Source organism: Corvus hawaiiensis, chromosome 36 (genome assembly GCF_020740725.1).
Source record: "Corvus hawaiiensis isolate bCorHaw1 chromosome 36, bCorHaw1.pri.cur, whole genome shotgun sequence".
Classification (NCBI taxonomy): Eukaryota; Metazoa; Chordata; class Aves; order Passeriformes; family Corvidae; genus Corvus; species Corvus hawaiiensis.
In genome coordinates this window covers 989,191-1,013,854 of record NC_063248.1, presented here as the reverse complement: position 1 = coordinate 1,013,854, position 24,664 = coordinate 989,191, and the positions used below count along the sequence as shown (strand labels likewise).

The window sequence follows — 24,664 nt, the reverse complement described above, 5'->3', positions numbered from 1 at the left end:
CCGTGCGTGAACTGTTTCCATCCGCGCGGATTTCAGGCGAACGCGTAAATTCCGTAGAGCCCCTCTCCAAATGCACCCATTTCACACTAAGGGCAAACAACAGCTCCCTCTGCCCTTTGCAGAACTATTTCAGAGTCAGGTCTTTACGTTAAAATTTAAAAGGAATTTCTTTGGGAAAAATTCCATTCTTCTGTACTTGTCCAGAGAAGAGCTCTTGGTGCTACCACAGCACAGAGTCACCAGGCCCTGGATGCAGAAGAGCTCAGGATGAGCAAAGAGAGTGACACCTCCAAGGAGCAGGGAGTTGGACTTTGTGACCCTCCTGGGTCACTTCCAGCTTGAGGTATTCCATGATTCCATGACTGGAGTATTTGCAAGTGGTTCAGAAAATCTTTATTTCCTTCATCTTTCATATGTGACTGGTAAATCACAGTTATACTTGGTTTAGTCACAGCACTGCTGAATAAAAAATTATCAAAAATGCACAAAGGCCAGCAGGTGACTCTGATTTCAGGTTCACATCAATTCAAACAGCTCAGGGACACAGTGTGGAGAATATAGAAATGACTTTGCAAAACAATGTGCTAAAATTAATGGCGCTTTTTGCGTAAGTGTGCAAATTTCAACAAACTGTGAGCAGTGTGCAGGCAAAAATCAGTCTGGTTCATAGATAACATTGTCCATTTCAATCTCCCTGTTCTCCACAGACTTTCCCAAGTGCTCTTGTTTTGACAGCCTGGCCAGAGCTCAGCGCCTGTCCCCGAGGGGTTCAGCACTCAAGATAAAGAGGCATTTCTGCTCATGCTGCAGAGCTTTTCCTTGCAAGCACTAAGAACCTTACCCAAGGACTAAACCACGGACCTGCTGGGTTTCCTGGACTCTGCTTTTTGTCTAAGCACATCCATTGATTTGCTGCCCCATCTCTGCAATTTTCTTCCTTCGTCATTTGCCCAAATCTGTCACTGCCACAAACGGCCGCAGCAATTAGAACCATGCTCAAGTCATGCCTGTTTTAAATTCATCCTCCAGGTTTTTAGCCAAAAATCAGTATCTTTGTGAAAATCACGTGCAGTGTGGCTGCCATGGAGCCAGACACTGACATGGCATTTTAACCCCATTTCATTCAACTTTCCTTCTTCTGAACGTGGGAAACCTGATGCTAGAGGAGAAGTGTGTTATCGAGGTCCCTGTTATTGCTACACCACATTAGAAGTAGATATTTGAGCTTAGCAAGATTGATTTAGACCTCACTGTGGAGTTCATGGCTATCTGTAAATCCTCTAGAGCCTTATCAAAGGCTGATCTCTGGATATTGTGGCTTTCCAGAGCTGAGCACAGAAATCTTGGAGCAGTTCAGGCCACTTCTGTTAATTAAGAGAAAAGTGCAATCTTCTTTTTGTTGATGATTCATCACCACATTAAGGTCTTTACTTCCATAGGAAGTGAGATCAACATTAAAAATCCCGGGAACTGGCTTAGCCTCAACTCTTCGATGCAGCACATCAGCGGCTCCTATAAAGTCTTTGGGGTTGCTTGTCACAGCCACTGATGCAGGACATTCATCATGAGGGTGATAATGCCTGCAGAGGGTTTGCTTGTTTAATGCTTCAATATTCATTTCAAAAATGCACTGATTTCATTTATATATATATATATGCAGATATTATTCAATTAAAGAGATAAGCACATTGTAGGAGCTGCTGCTTGCTGCACTGGGATCTGTGGAACTCCTTTCAAAGGGATTGGGGTTTTCTGTGAGGTTCAGAGCTGATGGTTTTGAATTTAAAAGGATTTCTTCAGCATTTGTGTCATTCTTGAGTTTTGTAGTTGAGTCTCCTCTCTCACTCTGAACACACCGAGTATTTCGGGGTCTGCAGCTGGCCCTTGATCAGACACTGAGTGAAATTCTCTGTTACTCTGTTGATGCAGATGAGCAGTTCCAGAGCCAGAGGAGCTTTTCTAGGTTTGCTCCCCTTTCCTATGAACTAAAGGTCAGCCTGTTGTGCAGCTCTGGATCTCTGGGTGCCAACACTGAACAGCATCATTTCAGCTGCTCTGGGGGTGGTGGGAGCAGCACCGAGGCTGGGCTGGGACCTCCCTGAGCCCTGCTCAGTCCAGACAGGTTTGTTGAATCTGTCATCTCCCAGGCTGCAGATTTTACTACGTAAAGCAGAAAGCAGTTGTGAACACAGGGGTCTGACATCCATTTCCTAACCCACAAGTGTCATCTTGCCTCAGTGGCTCATTAGGAACACAATTCCTGCATTTCCGCTCTGGTTTTGATAAGTCCTTGAACAATGGCAGAGTGCAGGGGTTGTACACAAACCAGCTTGTGCTGAGTTTCCTGACTTATTCCATGTAGACCCTGCTGGGGATTTGCCAGATGAGGAATACCCAGAGAGCACATCTGACATAAAAGCAGCTTCCTGTTTCCTTAGGCTGCAGGCTGATGATTTTACCACACTGATAATTATTTTTTCTGAGTTGAATTGTGTAACAGAAAGGTTTTATTTCGTGTCACTGAAATGGTTTGTCCTTTTTCCCCCCCACACGCACTGCAATTTACACACACAATAAGTATCCTAGAAAGGAATTGCTTTCAAAAAAATCAATGCTAATTAGATGACCTAAGGTAGCTGGAGAGGGAGCATCAATAAACAGCACAGTTAACCGTGATTCAGTCTGTAGCATGAGCAGTGAGCCCATCCCATCAGCAGTAGGGGGGTCATTGGGCAGGCTGGGTTACACAAAGATCATGGAAAGGTCTCTTGGCCCCCACTCTGAGGGAGCTGCTGTTCATCTCCAGTTCATTTGCAGCTGTTGTGGGGACACGTGGCTACTGCGAGCCCAGGGCTCTGCACTGACCCTGGCAGCGCTGGGGACCAGCCCCTGGCACTCACAGAGCACCCGGCGATCCCTCTCCACCTTCCTGCTGGATCTGCTGTGATGGAGAGGCTGGACAGGATCCCTTCCTATGCCATGGTAAGAACTGGAGGAGAAAATCAGCCCAGGAAGCAGAGAGGCCTCAGGAGAGAAGGCAGGAGCAGCCAAGGCTCTGCAGCCGCTCCTGGGAACTCCTCACTTGTCCAAAGGGTCCATCCTGAAGATCGTGGGGTTCCAAAATAGACTCTAATCTCGGGCACCCCACAGCTTCCTCCCAGCTGATGCCTCCAGGGCTCCTTCTGTCAAGAGGCAGCAGAAGAGCTGGGTCAGAGCAGGAATGTGGGGCAGGAGCGGTGCTGAAAGGCTGGGAAGTGAGGCAGGGCTCTTCCGAGTGTCAAGGTCGGGATACACGGGATGCAGAGGGTGTGATGCTCCTCTGGGCAAGAGGAAATGGGGAGAAGGAATGTGAAGTGGTTTTGAAGCATCCTCACCCTTCCTTGGCCTGTTTTTCGGCATGGAGGAGCACCTGGCCTCACCCAGCGGCTCGGAGCAGCCTCGGAGGGGGAACCTTGCCCAGGAGAAGGTGATCAGTGTTTGCTCCAGTGCCCTGGGCTTTCTGGGCGTGAATAGTTCCCCAGGGAACAAAGTTTGCCAGTTACACAATGTCACATCTGATTTCCCCACCTGTAAACACAGGTGGGTTTTCATTCAGCAATCCACACCTTAAAACTTCCATTATGACTTTTAAATTCGATTGCTCCTACATAGTAGGCTTTTTTTTAAATGTGAAAAAAGTGTTTCTCTGGTCCTTTCCCCCCTTTTTTCTTTATTTGTTTTAATGGATTCTACTGAAAAAATCTCTCAGAAAACACCACCAAGCAAACCCAAAGAAACTAAGGTTTCAGTAGAGGGAAACAGAATTTTTCTTGGATTAACTGCAGATGAATTACTGACAAGAAAATATCCCTTAGAATTCTCCTTCTGTTTTTGTTTGTTTGTTTGGGGTTTTTTTTAAATATTTGATGAAAAAAATCAATTCAATAAATAATCTATTGGAGAGGGAGAGGATATTAAAATTTTGCCTGTCCTGCCTGTATACAAATATAAAGATCACAGGTAAAACTGTGGCTGGACTGTGGTAAAAATTTCTTTTCAGATTGCACAAGGGAAGGACTCCCATCCACTTTTGGGGCTTTTGGGCTCCAGGGGAGCAGAGGGCACGGACAGCAGAGCCAGCAGTTGTGTCTCAGTGTCCAGAACTCAGAATCCCATTCCTGCGCAGGAACTCCCCTGTCCCACCCTGCCCCTACAAGGAATCTGCATTACAGCACAAGGGAACTTTGTTCTTGTGTTAAAACCTCTGAGAAACCCAGGAAAATCAGGTCACCACACTCGGCCCCAGGAGGGCTTTTGCCCATCAGTAACAGAACATTAATGAAGAATGAGGTGTGTTTAATGGGAGAACAGGAGTGACTCTGGTGACTTTAAATAGACAAAAACATTGGGACCAGTCTGAAAAACCCACATACTTCCCCACTGCACAGGGCAGGGAGGTGTGAGACACACCCCTGTCACAGCTCTTGGAACACATCTCAACATTCAGCCTGGCTTGACAGCAGCTTGCTGAGAAATTCTTAAAATTCATTCTGGACAACCCCAATATCCTTCCCAAGAGCTGTGGAAGTGCAGGAATTTCGGGTCAAGGCTGCTCCCTGATCAGGGACCTCAGTCACACCATTGCAGGGAAGAAGGACAGGGATGCAAACGTGCTGTAGCACCCACGGCATGTGATTCGAGGTTTTCCAAAATGCAGGGAAGAAATTATTGCAAAAATGCCCCACAATGGTCCCTGTCGGGAGATAGCTGTGGCATGAGGTAACTGCTGGCTGTGATATGGGAGATAAAGACGAGTGTGACACTGACAGTGTGATGAGCTTGCAATGGAATAACTAAAATTAGTTTCCATTCCTGCATCTGCCTAAGTCCTTATTCCCTTTGCCTTGGTTCAGGGCTGCTGTGGATTCCCTGTCCATAAATGGGCTGTTCCCAGGGGCTCTATTCCCATTTCAGACGTCACTGGAAAATGAAAGGATAGTATTTAATGAAAGAGTGGCGGGGGAGAAACGTGGCAGTGCATTATGGCCTGTGCAATCAAGAGAAAAATCAGGGAGAAGAGGGAAAGGGAGAAGGCTGGGCAGCCACAAGGACAGGGAATTCCTGAAACTGAGAGACACCAGCTCCTCCTGACCCAGGGAGCTCCTTAACCCGTGTGACAGCAGCTCCTCCTGGCCTGGAGCACCACTGGCTTTGTGTGGTGAGCCCAGGGCTCGTCTCCCTCAGCTCTTCCCAGGCAAGTGGAAAGGCTGGGGATCACACAAACCAACAGGGCACACAAACTGCCTGCACTGCCACTGGAAATTCCCTTTCCTCCCTCCTTTAATCCTGTGGAGGTGGCAGAAGCCCCAGGCTCTGGGAAGGGACTCTGTCCATGTGCATTTGCTCCAGAGCAGCCTGGGCTGGGCCGTGGGTCGGCGGCCACGTGGCAGCACAGAGAAATGATGGGAAGCTGAGAGTTCCAAGCCAGTGGAAAGCCTGAGGAACTGAAACAGAAAGAGCTGGAAAAACAGCTGTACATGGCCTTCCTGTCAGTGTCCTGCCAGCCACGTGCAGCAAATGCCCTGCAAGCTCTCGGCCTCGCTGTCCCAGCTCCCGATGTCCTCGCTCCTCCAGCAGGTATTTGGAAGAGCTGCCACTTCCATGACTGGGTGGGCTTTGCACTTAACTGGGACATTTGTGGCACCCACCAAGTTCACTGCCCAGTCCTGCAGTTGGAGAGGGATACCCAGGAAGTTCTCAGATCCTTACATGAGACAGTCACATTCCAGCATTGAACCTGGTTTTATTTTCTCCTGCTCATTCTCAAAATGAACAAACACAGGCAATAAAAATGCACACGTGTTTCCAGGGCCAGGAAGTTATTTGCTCACGTCATTTACAGGATGAGAAATGTCTCAAAATCTCTTGATTTGTCTCCCCTCCCATGAGCTGGGTACATGCCTTGGTATGCATGGATGCAGGCTCTAATAATATTAGAAGGTCATTCAAAGTTAAAATAAATGACCTTTTATGGTCACACAATTTATTAATTCAGTCCTCAGTTAGTTCAAACCTGGTGAGACATGGTCAAAAATAAATCAATTCCTATTTGATATCTTCACACAGAAAGTGAGAGCAGTGCTAATGAACAGAGAGGAGCTGCTGTTTAATCCCAGCGGTTTGGACTCTGCAGCCTTCTTATCACACTCCCTTCACAGAACAGTTTGACAGAAAAAGGTCAAGAGAAAGTTTTAATTTTACATTTTTGAAATTCTTTCTCTCATCATGCAGTTATTTTGTGGTGCTTTGGTATTCATGTGGGTGTTAAACTTCAGGAAACTCGCTGAGCTGCTCCAGTGACACTGACAAAAACAAGATTGCAGAACAAAACCTTTCAGAAACCTCCCAGACTTGTCCCCTTTCCTTGTCAGCCCCATGTCCAAGCAGGCTCTTTGAGGGATACCATTCTTTTCCTTAATGAGAGCTCCATTTAACAGCTCTCACAGCCCTAAATGAACAAAGTTCTTGGGAATAATCACTAAATGTATTTTGTCCTTGGGTTTAAGAACTGTGGATTCCTAATCTTCAACAATGGGGAAAAAAACAGACTCAGGTCAACAGAAATTGTTTTGTTGACAATTTTGATTAATAACTTGAAATTATTTAAATGACAACTTGAGTACTAAGCAGAGGTGGAATATTTTCTGGCAGTGTTAGTTGATATCTCAGCACGAGATATTAATGGCTAAGTCAACAGCTTGTAATCACATCAGCAAAACATGAGGAAAACTTAGACAAGCCTGTCTAATATTTGCTCTGTTTATTTAATGTTCGGGTTGGAATCAGAAAGGGAAAGAAAATTGTACATAACAGTAGAAAAGATTGATTCATTAAAAAATACTTTTTTAAGTTTAGCCTTAAAAATTCAAAGATGAAAGTGTGTTACATTCTGCTCTCTGTAACTCGATGACTGGAATTTTACTGGGTAAATTCAGGTTGTCAGCAGCCTCTCTCTGCTGTGACGGCCATGCAGCTGAATATCAAATTTTGCCTTTTCCATCCTTTTTTTAAAGGGAAACTGGCTCAAACACCTCACTGATTTTGACTTCAGTTGCAGCAAAAATTGCAAATGTGTTCTGTTCCTCTCGGCCTTGCTTCTGCAACTTTGTTGTTTGGGATGCTCAGAGCACCCCAGGGCTCTGAGCAGAGCTCACAGGGCAGCTGCTGAATGCTCCTCACCTGGAAAACTCTTACATCTATCTGAGACAATGAACCGAAGCACTAATTCCTCTCCAAATTTAACGAACACATTGAAATGTCATTTTTTAATTGCCAGCTTTTAGAAAGCAATTCACAAGAAGCAAAGCAAATGAGGGTCCAGTGGCAACAGCTCCATGCAGGTGTCTTTACAGGCAGAAAATAATTCCATGGATCCACAGCTTGGTTTGTGAGTCTCTGCCCCAGCAGCCTGAGACTGTTTTAGGGGGAGACATATTTTAGGGGGAGCAAAGTTTACTCTTTCTCAGGTGCTCTGTGTGCTCTATGAACCCTTGTGAGGCTCGGGATCATGAAAACACAATTTAACCGGATAACTTTTAACCAATCTCCCGCTTTTTAGACTCTGGCTGTGCCAGTTTCTTGCTGTGTTGTGCTGATCTCCCTCCCAGCTGTGTAATACCAGCACTCCCTCCCCTCTGCTCCCAGAGCTTCTCCAGGTGAAAACAGCCTCTGCTTCCCCTCACAGGGGGTGGGAAAGGGGATTGGTGATCCCTGCTGGCTCGAGCCGTAACGTTTTTGTGTCTTAAACACGTTTTTAAATGCCTGGAGATCCTTAGGTGACCATCTGTGGGGGGACGTGGATGCACAGTGTCCCACCTGGAACGTGCCAGGCAGGATTCACAGCCCGCACACTGACAGGCTGGGCCCTCCTGGGACACATCTGAGTCACAAGAACATCCTCAGAAAAACTCATTGTGCTGCCTCACCCCTCTACCCTCCATCACAGATATATTTTGAGGGTTGGACTTGATGATCTCGGAGGTCTCCTCAAACCTTAGTGATTCTGTGATTTTATGATTCGATGCCCACATCAGTTCTCATCCCAGTACCAGCAAATACAAATGGATTTTTAAAAGATGTTTTCTCCTCTCTCAGCACTGCTACAAAAGGATCAACTTTATGCTACATTTGCTTTTCTACCCGGCAAAAAATGGCTAGAGCAGCCTGAGGTCCCCATTCGGTAGGTCTGAATCACCACCCTCCCTTTGCACACACTCTCAGAAAATTAAATAAAGTGGGACCTGCCCAATCACCTTTGTCTGGCTGCCTCTTAGTGAGCTGCACAAAAGGGCACAGAAAAGGACTTGCAGAAGTGTGAGAGACACTAAACCCAGCAGAGGATGTGGCCGTGGGGAGTGCTGGGACTGGCAGGACATGCCTGGAAGGAGCACAGACCTGGCTGCAGAAGTCCAGCCAGGCCTCCAGCCCCCTCTGCCCTTGGTCCCCTCCAAAAACCCCAAATGAAACAAGAATCCCTCTGTGGGTTCTTCATGCCCGAGGAAAGAGCCTGGCAGAGCAGGACTGGGCAGGGGCAGAGGAGCTGCTTGGGCTTCTCTTGGTGGCAACAGGGTGGTGATAAGGAGAGAGAGATAAGGAGTGTTGGGGCTGCTCCCTTTGCCTGTGCTCCTGGTCAGCTTGGGACTGGCCTTTGTCAGACTGAGCTTCATCTGCTGCTGGGCCTCTTTTCTGAAAGGGAAAAGATTTCACTCGTTCATATGGGAGCTTGTGAGTCTTTGCCTCTCGTGTTTCCGGAGCGCTTGGGAATATTTCATTAATAAACCTCCCGCAAACACAATGTCCCATTGAATAATAGGATATATAAAAGCACACACACACATTAGAGAGAAAAACTCAAATTATTAAGAAATCAAAAAATAGTTCAGGTAATCACCAAATGGGGCATAATTACAAATGAAAATAAATATTCCGCTGGGTTTGAAATATGAAAAAATGAATTCTAATGCTTTGTATCCTAACTCAGTTTTTACTTGCAGGGGAACAGGTGGACAGGATTAATTCTATTTTGTTTTTGAGCTGTGGTTGGCTCACAGTCGGTGCTTTTACCAGCCTAATGACAGCACAGCTCACTCACCACCCTGGGTCCCTACCACGATCAGAAAACCCCAACTCCCGAGGCTGCTGTAACCATTTGCCATCTAGTGGACAATGGAAATCTCACTCCGTGCTTGGCTGGAGTAGAAAGAAATATGGACACCAGGATTGGGGTGTATTCCTTGGAAATCTGGTCTGGCTCATTAGCCAAGACATTCACTTATTTTAAATAAGTAACGGTGCAAGAGCCAGCTCACCTGCTGATGATTTGTAACCTGAGTATTTAAGATCAGGCACCTTGACTGAAACTGGAGTGAGGGATTTGTCCTCTTTTCCTCTTGCACATGGATCTTGCCGTGTTCAGTGCTCGACCACAGCAGTTCGTGGTGGTTACAGACACACACTCCAGGGGCAAATTTTTGTCTTCTAAAATGAATGATTTTTTGTCCTCTCATGTCTATGCCTTGTTAGCACAAAAAGGGTGGAAAGACCCAGCAGATGAAGATACCCCTTCGCATCTTTGGCCTGCCCAGATGACACAATTTCTATTTAATTTAGCAGGCTTGATTCTCCAGTCTGGCTTAATTTTTCCCTGCTACTGGGAATTCTTCCTATGAGGGAAAACTTACCAATAACTGTCCCTTTCCACGACTTGATGCACACTGGAACACTTGTTTTCACCTCTCACACAAGATACATGAAAATCTGCCATTCCTCCTGATTTAAGTAGTGTCTTTCATTTAAAAGGTGTTTCTCAACAGGGTAAGAGTTTCCACATTAATCTCTGGTTTTGAAATTATCCCAAATGGTGCAGTTGTCATACCTTGGCCTTGGTAAATTGTCCTGTACACTGGGCAATCTGGGCAGATGGGAGGTTCTCAGGGTAATGGGCTCAGTGGTAAAAGCATCTTGGATTAATGTGCAGCACAGGTGACTGGAAAATTTGATGTCCTTGGCAGTGAGAGACCACAGAGGTTCCCGGCCCACAGGGATCAGGAAGTCTGAGCTGCAGAGAGGTGGAGAGGAGGAGGAGAGATGGGCTAATCCTGCCTGCCCCGAATGCCTGACGTGTTTCTGCTGCCTGTCAGTGGCATCCAACGATACCATGGCTTGGATTCCAGGCATGCCTTCAAACACCTTTCAGGCTTTTAGAAAAAAAGTTGTGAGCAAACAATCAGCATTATCTTGATATTCCAGCCAGGAATAAATATCGTTTTAATTTACAGAAGCAGCCAGTGCACACCCACACAGATTCTCACTCAGGCACACCCAGACTGAGCTCTCCAGTGTGTCCCTTCCAACTCAGAATGTTCTGTGATCTCTGATCTTCCACATAAAATAAATTCCCCACTTTTTACAGAACAACCCAGGCTGGGAAGTTAGACAAACTACCAGAACATGCCTGTGACTCTGGTGGAGAGGAGCTCTCGGGAAGATCAGGTGACTTTCAAGATAATGAGTTCCATCCTGACACTCTCTCCCTCTCTAGACCCTTCCAGCCAATCTGTCTTTAGGATCTAAGCTCGTGCGCTGGCTCCTCTTTCATTTTAGTGAGAGCTCTGGGTTCTGGTGCTGGTGGGATCAGGGCAGCCCTGCCCCTCTCCTGCTGCAGACTCGCAGGGGCTGTGCTGCTCTCCAGGTGTTAACCTTGTGCTCGACGCCAACAAGCTCCACCGTATCCACCTGCACGTTGACCTTGGGCAGTTATCAGGACGAGCTCTCAGCTTTGTGCCCTGGGAACACAACTCCACCATTGTTCCTGGGATCAGCTGCTGGGCTGCAGCGCTCTGTGGGTGCCGCCCATGGAAATCACTGGGAATTTTCCATCCATTCCACTGGAAAATCTCATGGATCACAATGCAAAAAGATCCTCTACCAACAAACGACCCACAAAGCCACTGATACCTAATGAGCTCTAGGACAGCAGATGTTTCTATCAGATAGAGCCTAAGTTAGCTGATTAATAAAATTAAAGGTTTAATATGTTAATATATTCAGCTTTGGGCCTCTCATGGCAAGAAGGACATTGAGGGGCTGGAGCGTGTCCAGAGATGGGAACGGAGCTGGGAAGGGGCTGGAGCCCCAGGAGCGGCTGAGGGAGCTGGGAAAGGGGCTCAGCCTGGAGCAAAGGAGGCTCAGGGGGGACCTTGTGGCTCTGCACAAGTCCCTGACAGGAGGGGGCAGCCGGGGGAGTCGGGCTCTGCTCCCAGGGAACAGGGACAGGAGGAGAGGGAACTGGAAGTGTTCAAAAAAATGTGTGGATGTGGCACCTGGGGACATGGTCTGGTGGTGAACAGGGTGGTGGTGGTGGGTTGACGCTTGATGACCTTAAAGGCCTTTTCCAATCTTGATTCTGTGATTTCCTTCATGTCATGAACACTCAGTGCAGAGCCTTTGCTGACACTGGGTGGATTTAAAGATTGACACTTTCAGACTACAGTTACTTCAGGCTGGATATGATCTTCAGGCACACTTTACCTATTGCTGATTTTTACCTCTTTGGTCTTTCCCTGTAGTCCAGTTATAATATCAAGCACCTGCAAGATAAGAAAAATAGATTAATTATAATCCAAGACAGGTCCATAAAGCATATTGTAAACTGTGGCCTAGTCAACAAAGAATGAAATGGCAGGAAATAACAAGGGCAAATACAGTATCAATAAATAAAATATCCAACTCCTTTCTCCTGCCTAAGTCCTGTTCTCTGGTTTGTTCAGAGCTGGCTGTACACTCCTGTTTGCCTTGTAATCAGTTATTTTGAATTGAGAATAAATTTCTTTTTGCTTTGCAGCCTTTTCTAGCATGACCTTTGAGGTTGCTGGTGATACCAACAGCTCAAGGGCTGTGAATTCAGAACTGTAATTTGCCCATCCGTGTGCTCTTGTGGGAGCAGAACATCCTCTGGAAAAGTGGGGGAAGCAGAGCATGGCCACAGGGGTCGCGTGGTTTATGATTCTTCCCGTGCTCCCTCCTCTCTTTGTTGGGAGCTGTACCACAACAGATTTGTGCAGCAGCCCCACAACAGATTTGCCCCTGAGGTGCTGCACCCAGAAGTTTCCCATGAGCTGAACACCTGGACATTGGAGGGGCTGTGAGAGTAGATGGAGAGCTGAAGTTTTATTTACCAGACAACAAACAGAGCGGTCAAAATGCAAACATAATAGATATAAATCTATTCCTCACAGGCCTGACTGGTACCACGAGACTACGAACCAAAACTAAAACTAGAAACAATATTCTTCCATTTGTGAGGAAGGGCAGGAACACTACCTCCCTGACTCAAAATTAAATGGCAGATAATGAGGTATTGAGGCTGGTTTCAGGGTCCATAGAACATAGAAAAACTATTCCTAGATTTATTTAACAAAGTTTGACCCTCCAGAAACATTTTTTGGATCACCAAGAACCTGCAGCCTGTCGTGAATACAATTAATCTAAAAGAACAGCTTCACCATGTGATGCAATGCTCTTTTATTAAACAGCAGATGGTTTGACCAGGAGTCTGATTTGAAAATAACAAACTGCAGGCCTGGGGCCACTTTTCTCCAAGGACTGTCTTGCCCCCTGGCAGCCATTCAAGGCTGCAATAAACAGTAAACATTCAGTTTTCATCCCCAAAACACACACCCCTTCCAAGCCCTGGTGGGAAGGATGTGTGAGTTCTACCATTCCCTGGGATTGCAGCAGAGCAGGCAGGTGGCACCAGCACTGCCCCATCCTGCATTTCCATCCGCTGCTGACACAAAGTCCTCTCCAAGGCACGTGGGACACTCAGCAAGTGGTCACAGCTCTTTGTGCCCTGCCATTGTGTGAAAGGAAAACTTTATTCCAAGGTACAAATTTTTTAGGGCTGGGACAGTGTCCTCTACCCAGGCTTGGAAAATGCCCAGAACAAAAATCTCTCTGACCCTCTGCACTTATTCAAAATGCTGCAAATTTCCACTGGGCCTGCAGAATTCAAGCTCTTTGCAGATGTAGGAAACGTGGATAGGCTCCCTCCCTTTATCTCCATTCACCTGTTCGCTCCCTCCCCCAGCCATCCTACATGAGGCGAGCCAGCACCTGGATGCTGATGCCAAAGTGAGGTTCTCCACTGGAAAAATCTGTTCTGTTTCTGTTTCTTCACTTTATGAAGTACAAACCAATGTCTGGGCCATGCTGCAGCCTCAGCATAGGAATGGACCAAAGGGAAATGTGTTTCTTCTGCAGGGCAGCTCACAAGGCCCACAGTAATTTTGGTCTGGTTTTGGATGGAAGAAACAGACAAAGCATTCTATTTATTTATTAAAGCATTATATTTATTTGTATATCATAGGCTTGTTATGCATCAAAGCTTTGCATAGGCAGGTTGAGCCTTGCATCCAAGTTCTGTTCCAGCTGGAGAACATGGTTACATAACATCACTGAACATGCAAAGAAACAAGGCATTTCCTAGCAACAAGAACGTCAAGATCCAGCTGCAATGAGTTGTTCACAGATTTTAATGCCCAAAATGCTTGGAATTCCGGCACTGGCACAGTTACCAACATTCACTGGTGCTAAAAAATCCCAAGAAAATGAGGATAGTATCAGTATCAGTATATACATCAGTATATATCCCAGTATCAGTATCTCCCCACCAGATGAGATCCCTGTATCCAGCTAGGAAAAATGTAAAATACACAAATCTCCATCCCCAGTTATGGCCCTATTCAAGGCTTCTGTTTGTCTCAAAATTGGGCAAAACCTTTGTGGTGTAGCTCAACAGGAAGAAATGTCTGTGCAGCTCCAAGGTAACACGAGGGCTTGGGTTACAAGGGGAGGAAGGTGCCCTAATGTCCTGATCTGTAACCTACCTTCAGTGGCTACGAGCTTGTAGAGAGGCAGCCCCGTGCAGAGATTTTCAATGTGTTTGCCATAGAGAACCCAGTCTTTCAAATGCCCCACCCAGGAACTGCCATCTTGGAACTGGGCCCACACATTATTCGGAGAGTAGACATCCTTCATGGTCTGAAAAGAAAAGGTTAGACACCATCAGAAATGTAGCTGTAGCTTCACTCTGCTGGGGCACCCTTTGAGAAGGTTCCCAAACCTAAAATCACCTTCCTTTGGCTCACAAAAAGCATTGGATAAAGAAGCTCAATGCGTTAAAACCCCGTATTTTCAATCTATTCAGTAACAAAATTTGCTAGATATTAATTATGCCAACAGAGCAAACCTGAGCTGCATCGCTGCGATAATAAGTTATGTTAATTGGCAGCAAGTTTTGCTGTAAATGTGCTAATGGACCAGAACTCCACCTCCAGACAATACTTCCAGTCTCCTGAAACCTCAGCCTGAATAGGGAAGTCAAAATCTGGTCAAAGTAAATTGATCTCTACATTCTGTTCTGAAAAAAAAAAAAAAATTAAGCAATATCAATGTAGAAATATCAGCAGGACAATGAATAAAAGGAAAGTTTGCCTGAACTTAAATTGTGATCACCTCAAAATAGTCAGATTACATCAGTTCCAAGGACAGGGGATTGTACAGCTCAAGACAACCCCCTATTAAACTGCAGGGGGACCATGATGGTTCATTATCTTAAAAGAATGTTCTGCATGATATTCCCTTGAAGCTGTATCTTGTCAGGTCAGCTCCATCATTCCTAAGATAGCACAAGTCATTCCTGAGCTGGTTTAGGGGCAGAGTGGACAGTCCCCCTCATGCCACACTGCTCCCATCCAGCCTTCCTTGCCAGCAGCAAGGGTTCCCCACAAAGTCACCTCTCTTTCAAAAGCCAGACGTCCAATCTCTCGCAGCTCTGGGATGTATTCCTTCTTTATTTTCATGATAAAGCAGGCATTTCGTGAAAACAACCTGGTGGCAATATACCCCTGCGATGGAAAGAATGAAGGTTAAATCATTAGAAATGGCTAACGCTGACATTAGTTGATGCTCTCTACTCTTTGGGTCAATCTGGAAGGAACACCAGAGGCTGCAGAGGCTGCTGCTGTGGAATGACTGCATTTCCTTTGTCTCCTTTGGGGAATGGAACCAGCCTGTCCCGGTGCCTGTCCCTAAGACTGAAAGCATCATTTCTGACAGACTTCTGCTGCCCATGAGTGCTGGCAGCCCATCCTCACCTCCAGCCCCATTGAGGTCAGTGATCTCACGTCCAGGAACTGCCACCACAGGTTTCATTACAAGTCTTTTAAACTGCCCCATTGTATGGGTGAAAAAAAGGAGATGGCCAAGGAGGAGGAAAGGTGCTGGGAGTCTTCAAAGCAGCAGTGTTCTGGGACAAGATATGGTGACAATACACTAAAATAATTTCTGATTTTGAAAACTTCCTCAGGGATTGATTCGAGGCAGACTCTTGGATTTACTCACATGTGTGTAGTCAAAAATGGTATCAGAGGAGTACACGCCAGAGCGGACATGGACGTCAACGATGTGCTCCTCGCTGTGGATGGTCATAGTCCCAGTGACATAGTTGCTGACAGGATCTCGCAGCACAAAGGTCTTTGGTAAAAAGCACAAAATCATTGTTCATCACCTGGCTTCCATCTTTAGCAGGTGCAACAACCCCCAGTGCTTTCTGCTTTGTGCAAATATTAAATCCCTGAAGAACCCTGGAGCTCTCTGAGGAGGCTCTTGAGGTGGAGGTCAGTTATGAAACAGGCCCTTCTGCAGGCTGAGGAAAAACTGTATGGGACATCCCAGTCATTCTGCGCGGCAGCAGGGACTGGCAGGAGACGGCAGCAGTCTCCAGATGTTTGATTGACCTAAGGAGACGTCTGTCCCCCTGACTTCTTGTTACTTTGCACCTGCACAGAACCACCTTTTGGCTTGACTGTCACCTCTGGCAAAAGCTCTTTCTCTACACTTGGCAATAAGCAACTTCTTAGTTTTAGTTTTTTCTGTGGTTTTCTTCCTATTCTATTCCCCCTGGCCAGGGATCCAACACATTTTAAATGCTCATGTGCAGGACAAGGCTCATCACTCTACTTACGTCCAATGCAGAAGTCTGAGCCCAAAAGATTCCCAGGCAAATGAGGACTGCAGCCTGTAAAAGTAATCAGATTTCTCTGTCATCAGAAACACCAGGCAGTGCCATAAAAAAACCCAGCCCATGAACTGAGGGAAGGAGCTGTAGCACCAGTTTGAAAAATTACCCACTTAGCATGTATATTAGTTGAAAACAACTAAAATTGCTCATTGTAGAGTTTCTGCTATCTGTTTACCTGTAACTGAAAAAGCAGCATAACTTAACCTTTACATTTCTGCAGTTTTCAGAATTCCCTCCTTGATGCCACGTTACTTCTTGATTTGCCTCTACAACTGCAATTATTAAATCATAACTAAGCCCCCCTTCTGGAACCAATTCTGCATTCTTTGCTCAAATGAGGCTTCCACTGACTTCGCTGACCCAAGAAATGCAAGTTTCCCTCTGAACCACCCAAAGAAACAACACACCGATCATTACTGTACCACTGTATTGTACCACTTACTTGAGCATCTTCTTCTCTATCTCCTTGTTTTTAAAAGTGAGGAGCTTACAGTATCAAAAGTTCAACAGAAATGGAGATACTTACAAATGTCTTCATTTTTCTTTCAGATGAGAACAAGAGTCTGCAGAAGGTAAGAACGCAAGAAAATCCTGGAGACCTTCAACTTTTATATCTTGCTGGAGGTGTGGGAAACACATGACAGAACTTTCCTTCATGACTCGAACAAGTCCATATCTACATGTCGTAAGCCTCCTATCTGAATTTTGGGTTAGCACAGATAACCTGACCCAGATATATTTAAAGCACTCAGTAACTCTCAGTAAATCAATCACTCTGCAAATGGCAATTATTCACTGGTTTAAACTTTAGTCTTGCTGGTTCTACTTTTTTAAATATTTAACAGGATATTATCCAGAATTAAATGACATTGGGAATAACTCTGCTATTCATTTGCACAAACTACATTTTGTCTTCTGAAATACAATCCCTAACAGCCTGAGTGATAGTCTGCAGAGAAGTGCTGGGAAGAAACACCTGTGTCATGGTGGCCTCCATGCCAGCCAACAAACAGATCAATTCTTCAGCCATTTCTTTCATTGAATGTATTGGATGGGGCCCTGAGCCACCTGATAGCGAGTGGCATCCCTGCCCACGGCAGGGGGTTGGAACTGGATGATCTTTAAGGCCCCTTCTGACCCAAGCCATTGTGGGACTCCGTGAGTCCATTCTATATGCAGGGACCCTTAAAGAGAAGTGCTGCTCATTTTTGATCCACCACGAATAGAGCACGTGCATTGAAATCAGTGTCAGGGCTGGGAACGACAGCTGTGCTTCGCAAGGGAACCTGGGGGTCTTCTGGCCTCCTCAGCATACAAAGGAGTGACATGAAAACTCAGAGGCTCTGTGGTGCACACAAGGTCACAAACAAAAGGAGCAGGATGGGGATTCCCCCTTTGAAGCTGCTGCTGATTTCTGCATTTTATGAAAATGCCAATGGCCACGATATCGCCATGAGAATGTTCTCTGGTGTTCTCTGGTGACTGCGACCTTGCCTGGACTCCTCCTCATCCGCTATTCTGCACCAGCCAGTGCTGGGACCTGGATGAATCACACTCTGCTTTCTGCTAGAAGGTCATAATCAAGGATGGTTCCCTCCAAATAAAACAAGAACTCAAACTAATAGCAAACACATGTCTGTAATTTCTCTTATCAAAAACAAGGTGAAGGAGATTGTACAGAAATATCTCTCTGCAAACAGGCCTCAATGGAAAAAGAAAAAAAAGGAAATTGCACACATTTGCTTTATGCCACCTAAGTCCACATGAGAAAATGTTATCTCAAGTGAAACAATGCTGCGCTGCTAAGCAATATACCAGAAAACACATAAACAGATCTCAAATTCTGCTAAACCCAGTTAGACTAATTAGGTTGATGTTGTACTCCTCTTGAAAGCTGGCTCTCCCCCTTCTTCCCAAAAGATTCTTTTTTCATACTCAAAAGATATGTCAAAAATACTCAGAGCAGATTTTGACAGTCAAGTAAGTATTTCGCAGCAGGAATATAACAGGGTTAAGGCAGCAGAAGTTAAAAAAAAGCTTTAATAGGTTATAAATGCATTAAGGGGAAAGCTTAATTTAACTTTTCCTCAAGGATTATGCCTTCATGTACTCATTTTGTTTGAAGAACACGCAAGAAGCAGCAGCTTCAGCTTTCCTCAGCATTGATGTGCTCAGGCATTATTAACATTATTAAGCTACAGAACTACTCTTAACTTATAAAATTGTCAGAAGAATTTGACCCATTATTTGACACTGTCATCCACTAAAAACCAGGTAAACAGGAGAACCCTGAGCATCAAGTGAAAAGTAAAATTGCAGCATTTCAGTTCAAGTCTGATTAACAAACAGAAATTTAAACATGTAAAGGAGAAGGATTCAATCAAGTTACGTTGAGATTGTATGATCACAATAAAGTCTCATGGTGGCTCATGGGTTTTTTCTCCAGATACTTTTCATAAATATTTACTTTATCAGGGAGTCAGCAAGTAGTGGGGAGAAAAGGTAAAGAGTGAAGCAACACCCCTAAAAACCAACATAACTCTCCATGCTCCCCCTTGCACTTGGGTGGCCATGCCATGCTCTAGATAAAGGCAGGGTGACATAGCCTAGAAAACTGTGGCTCAAGGGCAGAATGAATCACATTCCACAGTTAAAAAACCCCCTCAAGCTCCAGCTTCAAGGATGCAACCAGAAATAATTTCATCAGGTTTACTCTTGCTAGACAGCAAGGAAAAGCACATGAACATGTGTGTGCACAGAACAAAACAGTAATTTGAGGGAAGGGTGAAATCTGCAATGTTTCTTACCCTTGGGAGGTTGCTGCACAGTGCTACAAGAATTTGCTACGGAAACAGAATGCCTTGAGCAGAGCTTTAAAGAGGACACAGAGACAAACTTGTACTGGAAAGAAAACAGGGTCTTATGCAGACAAAGCCCCATTCCCTGCCCTTTTCCCTGGCTATTCTACTGCTGTCACTAGTTCCATAAGCTGTGCTCAATGTCAAGTGCCTGAGCTGGGCGTTCGCCACACAAACTGCTCAAGCGCTCAGCAGCTGATGGAAGATGTGGAGGTTCAGGGTTCCCAGGGTGATGCATTTCTGTAATGGCCAAGCTGGCTCTAACTGGTGCAAGACAGGGACAAAACTGCTTTCCAACTCATTGCTAACGACACTGCAGGGAGGAGGATTGTACAGCTTGGTTTCTCTTGCCTTTCTTGAGGAGGGCTCAATCAATGGAATTTCCAGAGGCTATAAGAGGATTTTCTAACATAAGACTTTCATGTGTATTTGGCATCTTGGAGGCTAAGGATGTAACCTGTCTCCATTTGGCATCCACAAATCAGTCCCATTAGAAGAACTGTAAATCTTTCCCCTTGGTAATTTATCACTTTCATTCACCGTATTTGACACCTTGAGCAAAGTACGAAGTGGATGTGAAACAGATGAAAAGCCGAGTGCTCCGCTCACAGTGCTGGCAGACTGCTGCACCTCCTCGGCACTCACAGAGCCCCAGCAAGGCCTCAGGCAGGAGCAGAAGGACACAGTGTGGCCCTGAGCAGCACAAGTGAGAACTGGGCCTCCCCTTCCCGAAGAAAGCAAGATCCCCTGGCTTTTGCAGGAACAGCTGCAGCAATGATCCTCAGCAGTGCATGGCACAGGAGAAGAGTGTTCAGAGACATCAGCTCCGAGCGACACCGAGTCCCCGTCGCGCCGTTCTGGCAAGGCAGAGGAAGCTTTAGTGTGCAAACCCACCCTGAACTGCAGCCAAGGGCACAGCCAGCACACGGGGACTGGCAGAACTGCTCTCAAATACAAAGCACTTTGGGAGTTGGCAAGTGAGCTCCTCTGGGAGTGCTGCTTCTGGAACCTGGAACAGGCACAGGGAAAAAGCAAATCCAAATTACCACAGGCTCCTGGGCCATGGCTCTGTGTATCACTGTCAAAGTCAGAGAAAGATTAAAATCGACTTCCTAAGTAGCAGGTGACAGAAAGTGCCCCATGTCACTGCTCCTCCCTCACACGTGTTTTGCTACCTCTAGTTTATGGGCCCTTTCTCAAATCAGCCCTTAGTCCATAATCAGCTGCTACTCTCCTGAAGGAGCTCTGGGAAGATTCTGAAGATTCTCAGGGCCATGTCTGACAACCAGAAAGCAGATGCTGAATGAGCTCGGAAAGGAAGGTCAGCAGAAGAACTCAGCAATTCCTACGGTTTAGAGCCAACCTCGTGATCTCCCGGGACTCACTGAACATTTTTAACACAGCAAGATTAGCACCTCCCTTGGTCTGAACAGTGGTTTTGGTTATAGGTACGACTTCAAGCTGAGTCCTTTGCCACATCGGCACAAAGCGTCACTACAAGTTTACTGGCAATCTGTGCTCTGCTTCTGGTGATCATTTTGTTCCATGTAAAAGTTACTGTTAAATACATTGAGCTTAGCATGACCAGTTTTCTTTCAGTTCCCTGTATGCAATGAATTCAATCAGGCTGGTATCAAAGCCTGCTCTTATCAGAGCACTTCCCCAGGAAACTCGTCATGCTTCTGTGAACACAGGGCACCTGCCAATAAGGTAAACCCATTTTCAGGTTTAACTTTGGGATATTATGTATAAAAAGTAAGAGTACACATCAATTACCAGCAGAGCTGGCCTGGCCTACCATCCAAATGGAGTTCCCTGTAAGTACACCTATCACTTTCCCACAAAACTCTTAAGGCTGGGCAGCTTTTAAACGGTTTTGAGCTTTTCCTGGCACTGAGTGAACTCTTAGTGATTTCTGTAGGGCTCACAGAGTGAAGATGCCAAAGGGGTGGGGACTGCAGGGGTGGAATCTCCCTTTTGGCAGGGATGGAACTCCACATGCCTACTCAAACGGGAAAGAGAGAAGTGCTCTGTTCCAGGGGCGGCACACACACGGGAGGCGTCCACAGGACAATATTCTCTCCTTCACGACTCAGAGGCAAATCAGCAGTCTCAGCAAGTCACATAAAGTTAGGGCTCAGCTGTTTGCTGAGAGCGTAGGAGAACCGTGAGACATGAGAGACTCAGGTGCAGGATGGTGACACCGGGATATTTACAGCAGCCTGAAACTGGTGCAGGAAAAATTCCCAGGCATTACTTTCAAATACTCTGAGTTGGACTGGGACCTTTTCCATAAAAATCCTCCTTTGCAGCAGGTGAAATTTGGGAGTGATTCAATGTACAAGGGATTCAAAAGAATAATTGTTCACAATAGCTATCCCAAAAGAATTTTTCATCATAACAATTGGAAATCTCTCCAAAAGGTATCACCGGTAGTTCGGACAAACATGAGCAACACCAAGCTCATGAGCTGCTGAAGCTCTGTAAAGGGGTAACAAATGTTTGGTGTTCCAATTTTCTGAACAGAAGTGCTTGTGCCTCCCCTTAGACTCTTAGTCCTGTGTTCAGAGGATGAGATCACTATGAGGATGCTGAGGTTCCTTTGCTGCTGTGTTCCAAGTACAGAGCTGGACCGTGCACCCATGTTCTAACTCCTCACAACAGGTGTACATGGACATTTCTCAGACCTGCTCCATGTCTGAAATCAAAAGCTTGGCGTGAAAAGCTCACTCTTGAAAGCAAATACTTCAGAGTACCTTTTTCCAAGGAGTTACTGAATTGGGGCTGGGCAAGTTTTAGAACCCACTGTGTTTCAACAACCTTCTTGCCTGAGCAAGGTGCACTGCTGGGGCTAAGAGCCATTTCTATGCATGTGTTCTCTAAACTCATCAACAAATAATTCTCCCGCATATTTAAATCCTCTTCAGCTGGACCCCACTGCAGAAAGTGCTGAGCCTCTACACAAAGTAAATGGGAAGTCAAAATTATTTTAAGACAGCAAATAATTTGATGCAAGATAAGCAGCATGATGTTCAAGTGTTTTGAATTTCAAATGTTCATTTCAGATTGTGATTGCTTCTCTTCTTGGAGTTTTCCTGGCTCCTGCTCTTGCCAACCACGTAAGTATAGAGCTACACACAGCTACTCACTGCTGCCACAAGAACTACTGGCTTTAGCTCTCACCTCTGAGAAATCTATTTCTGGAAGTGAAGCTGCATTTTTAAGTTTGATATTTAGAAGAAAACTTCTTTTTAATTTTTCTATGATAATGAAGAAATTATTTCCATGCTTGATGTATCAAGGGAAAAAGACAGTTACCATACATGGAATCAGGAAAGTCTGTCCTGAGATGAGCATAAACACTGAAAATAATGATGTGGAGAGAAACAAATATTAACGTGATCGATCTGACCACAAAATACAGTAGAATACTGTAAGTAATCTGGCACCAGCAAGATCCTGCTGGGGAAAGAACAGTAAGGGATTATTTTGATTACTTAAAAAGTAAAGGCTTCCCAGTCTTCATTCTGAGCCAAGAAATTTTCTCCCCTTTAATCTGATCTCCAAGAGCAATAATTTCCCAAAACATGGCTACTAGAGCTAATGCTTTATTGAGTGAAACACTACTGGGAATCCAGGAAGCTAAGTCCTTACCTCTTTTCATCTTTTCCAAAAATCAGAACATGGAGAAAAACTTTAATGGGCAGCCCAGTGAAAACTCAAACCACTCTGACACCAGGGTCAGCACCAACCCAAAGGAGAGGTCTGAGGCCTGGAAAACCATCTGGGACTTCAAGACTGTAAGTAACTGCCACCATGGCACAAGAAAAACGGCAAAAGGGACACAAGTTTTCTAAAAACCACCAAAGCAGCAACAAAACTGCATCATATTTTAGAGGAGATGCTTGAAAACGCGCTCCTTCAGCCTTGGGACTGTTTCTGGTGTCCTGTGTGCTGCGCTGAGCTTTTCAGCAGCAAATTCCTTCACCTGCCCTCAGCAGGAGAACACATCATACACGTGGCATTACAAGGTCTCTCATCAGCCTCCATGACACATTTACCTAAACAATATAATTGAAAGGACAATATTTCTCTTTCCCTATGGCTATTTGCACTGTAGAAAGCCTTTCTTTTAACCAGGGCCTCTCTCCAGCAACCACTTCTCTTCCCTTGTGTACTGTTTGCAACAAAAAGGGTCCTTTGTTTAATTTTAATAGGGCTACGTTGCAACCAAGGTGTTCTCAAAGAACACCTGCATCATTGCTACAACCAGCAAGAGATTTTGGTTTGGCAAACGCTTTCCTACACCACCTCAAGGAGACAAGGTAGGATGGTGGTTGAAAGTGGGGCAAAAGCTGACTGTCAGTGAAAAGCATTTGTTCCTACACACACAGGAGAAAAGGCTCCAAGAACTGAAGAGAACCTTCTCAGCAGGGCTGAGTCCCTGCAAAAGTTCCTTCTAAAGTTGCACTGCCCAGGAATAACCCCTTCCCCGTTTCCAAAGAAGTGTGTACGAGTTCTGAACTCCAGTTTTGGTTTTCCCAAATGCTGTTTTCTGCGTTTTTTTCTTTGATGCTCAGGGACTTGGGCCTTACCAATTGCCACCCAGAGAGAATCGCTTCATTATCTCGAGGAACAGACTCCAAAGCTTGAGCCCATATGGAAAACGCATCCAAGCCCTGTGCAGAGGAATTCCCTCCTACCTCGCTTATCCAGCTCCTGGTGAGTCTGCTACTGACAGCCTCTGTGTTCCAAAATTCGACAGTTTAACAGGATTACAAAAAAAGATTCAAGCAAATTTGAGCATATAACTTACTGAAATCCTGTGGTTTTCTATGACTTTCTATACTTCAGTGTATACACACGTAAGGAAACGCAGCAGATCTGTCACTCTTCTGTACAATGACCTGGAGCCCAGCCACTCTCAGGAAGGTTCTGGGCTCTAGCTCTTGGCATAAGCCTGGAATTTTAGGCAACTAGTTGGAAGCGTTTCAGCTGCATTTTTATTTTCTTCTCAGTCCAAATCTAATCAGTTTTTCCTTTTCTTTCAGGATCAAACTTTTTAAGAGGATCAAACTTCTTATCAGGATCAAACTTCTTAGAGCGAGATATTTCACGATTGAAATTTATGATTAATTAACTGCCTGTTTATTACTGTGGTTATTCCTGATAAAGTTTGCAGAAGAAAATTCATAGAACTGTGTATCCATAAGTAAGACTTTTCCCCTCGGTAATCTTCTCTTGATCATATTTTCAATCATTTATCTTTTTTCTGCTCTATCTGGAAGCTGTTGAGTCTGAGTAAAATTTATCATCAACCTATATTGGTCTGTGCTGTGTTTTTACAAACCCTTTGAAAAAGCAGAAGCAATTCCAAAGACAAGTTACAAAACTAATGTTCTTGCAAAATCCCAATTTTGGCATTTAAACCTTTTCCAGTACAATTTCCCAGGGAGACTTCACATGCTGCCTTGAGCAATTATTCATCAATACTAGAAGAAAATGGTGCTATACCTACTACGTTACCCATAGTTAAGATAACATGAGATCAGTACAACTGATTTTTATTTTGACTTCTAATTAACATAGAAAAACTTAGTAATGTGATGCAATGTGAAATGTTTTGTTTTAAAGATAAATACTGCCATGCAATACAGCCAATTGTAAATAGACAGATGCACTATTT

The 24,664-nt window shown here is 45.1% G+C and overlaps 2 protein-coding genes across 2 annotated transcripts; one reads left to right on the top strand and one right to left on the bottom strand.

The window, feature by feature from the left end:
- Positions 1 to 13,366: 13,366 nt before the first annotated feature.
- On the bottom strand, positions 13,367 to 16,732 carry GKN2 (gastrokine 2). The gene is made up of 6 exons (XM_048290036.1): positions 16,647 to 16,732; positions 16,064 to 16,117; positions 15,442 to 15,573; positions 14,835 to 14,945; positions 13,926 to 14,079; positions 13,367 to 13,628 (listed from the first exon to the last, which is right to left on the bottom strand). Exons 1-6 carry the CDS (start codon positions 16,656 to 16,658, stop codon positions 13,537 to 13,539), a joined length of 555 nt encoding a protein of 184 aa, XP_048145993.1. The 5' UTR covers positions 16,659 to 16,732; the 3' UTR covers positions 13,367 to 13,536.
- Positions 16,733 to 20,735: 4,003 nt separating this feature from the next.
- LOC125319147 (gastrokine-1-like) lies at positions 20,736 to 24,300 on the top strand. The gene is made up of 6 exons (XM_048290185.1): positions 20,736 to 20,795; positions 22,044 to 22,097; positions 22,659 to 22,778; positions 23,196 to 23,303; positions 23,559 to 23,700; positions 24,030 to 24,300. The coding sequence occupies exons 1-6, from the start codon at positions 20,784 to 20,786 to the stop codon at positions 24,116 to 24,118; spliced, it is 525 nt and encodes a 174-aa protein (XP_048146142.1). The 5' UTR covers positions 20,736 to 20,783; the 3' UTR covers positions 24,119 to 24,300.
- The last annotated feature ends 364 nt before the right edge of the window (positions 24,301 to 24,664 follow it).

Excerpts from the sequence above, each read along its gene's own strand:
- GKN2 (XM_048290036.1), bottom strand. Across the intron at positions 15,574-16,063 it reads CTCAGACTTCTGCATTGGAC|ACCTTTGTGCTGCGAGATCC; the intron begins GTAAGTAGAGTG and ends TTTTTACCAAAG. Across the intron at positions 13,629-13,925 it reads CAAGCTCGTAGCCACTGAAG|CACCAGTGAATGTTGGTAAC; the intron begins GTAGGTTACAGA and ends GGGATTTTTTAG.
- LOC125319147 (XM_048290185.1), top strand. Across the intron at positions 22,098-22,658 it reads CTCCTGCTCTTGCCAACCAC|AACATGGAGAAAAACTTTAA; the intron begins GTAAGTATAGAG and ends TCCAAAAATCAG. Across the intron at positions 22,779-23,195 it reads CCATCTGGGACTTCAAGACT|GGCTACGTTGCAACCAAGGT; the intron begins GTAAGTAACTGC and ends TAATTTTAATAG.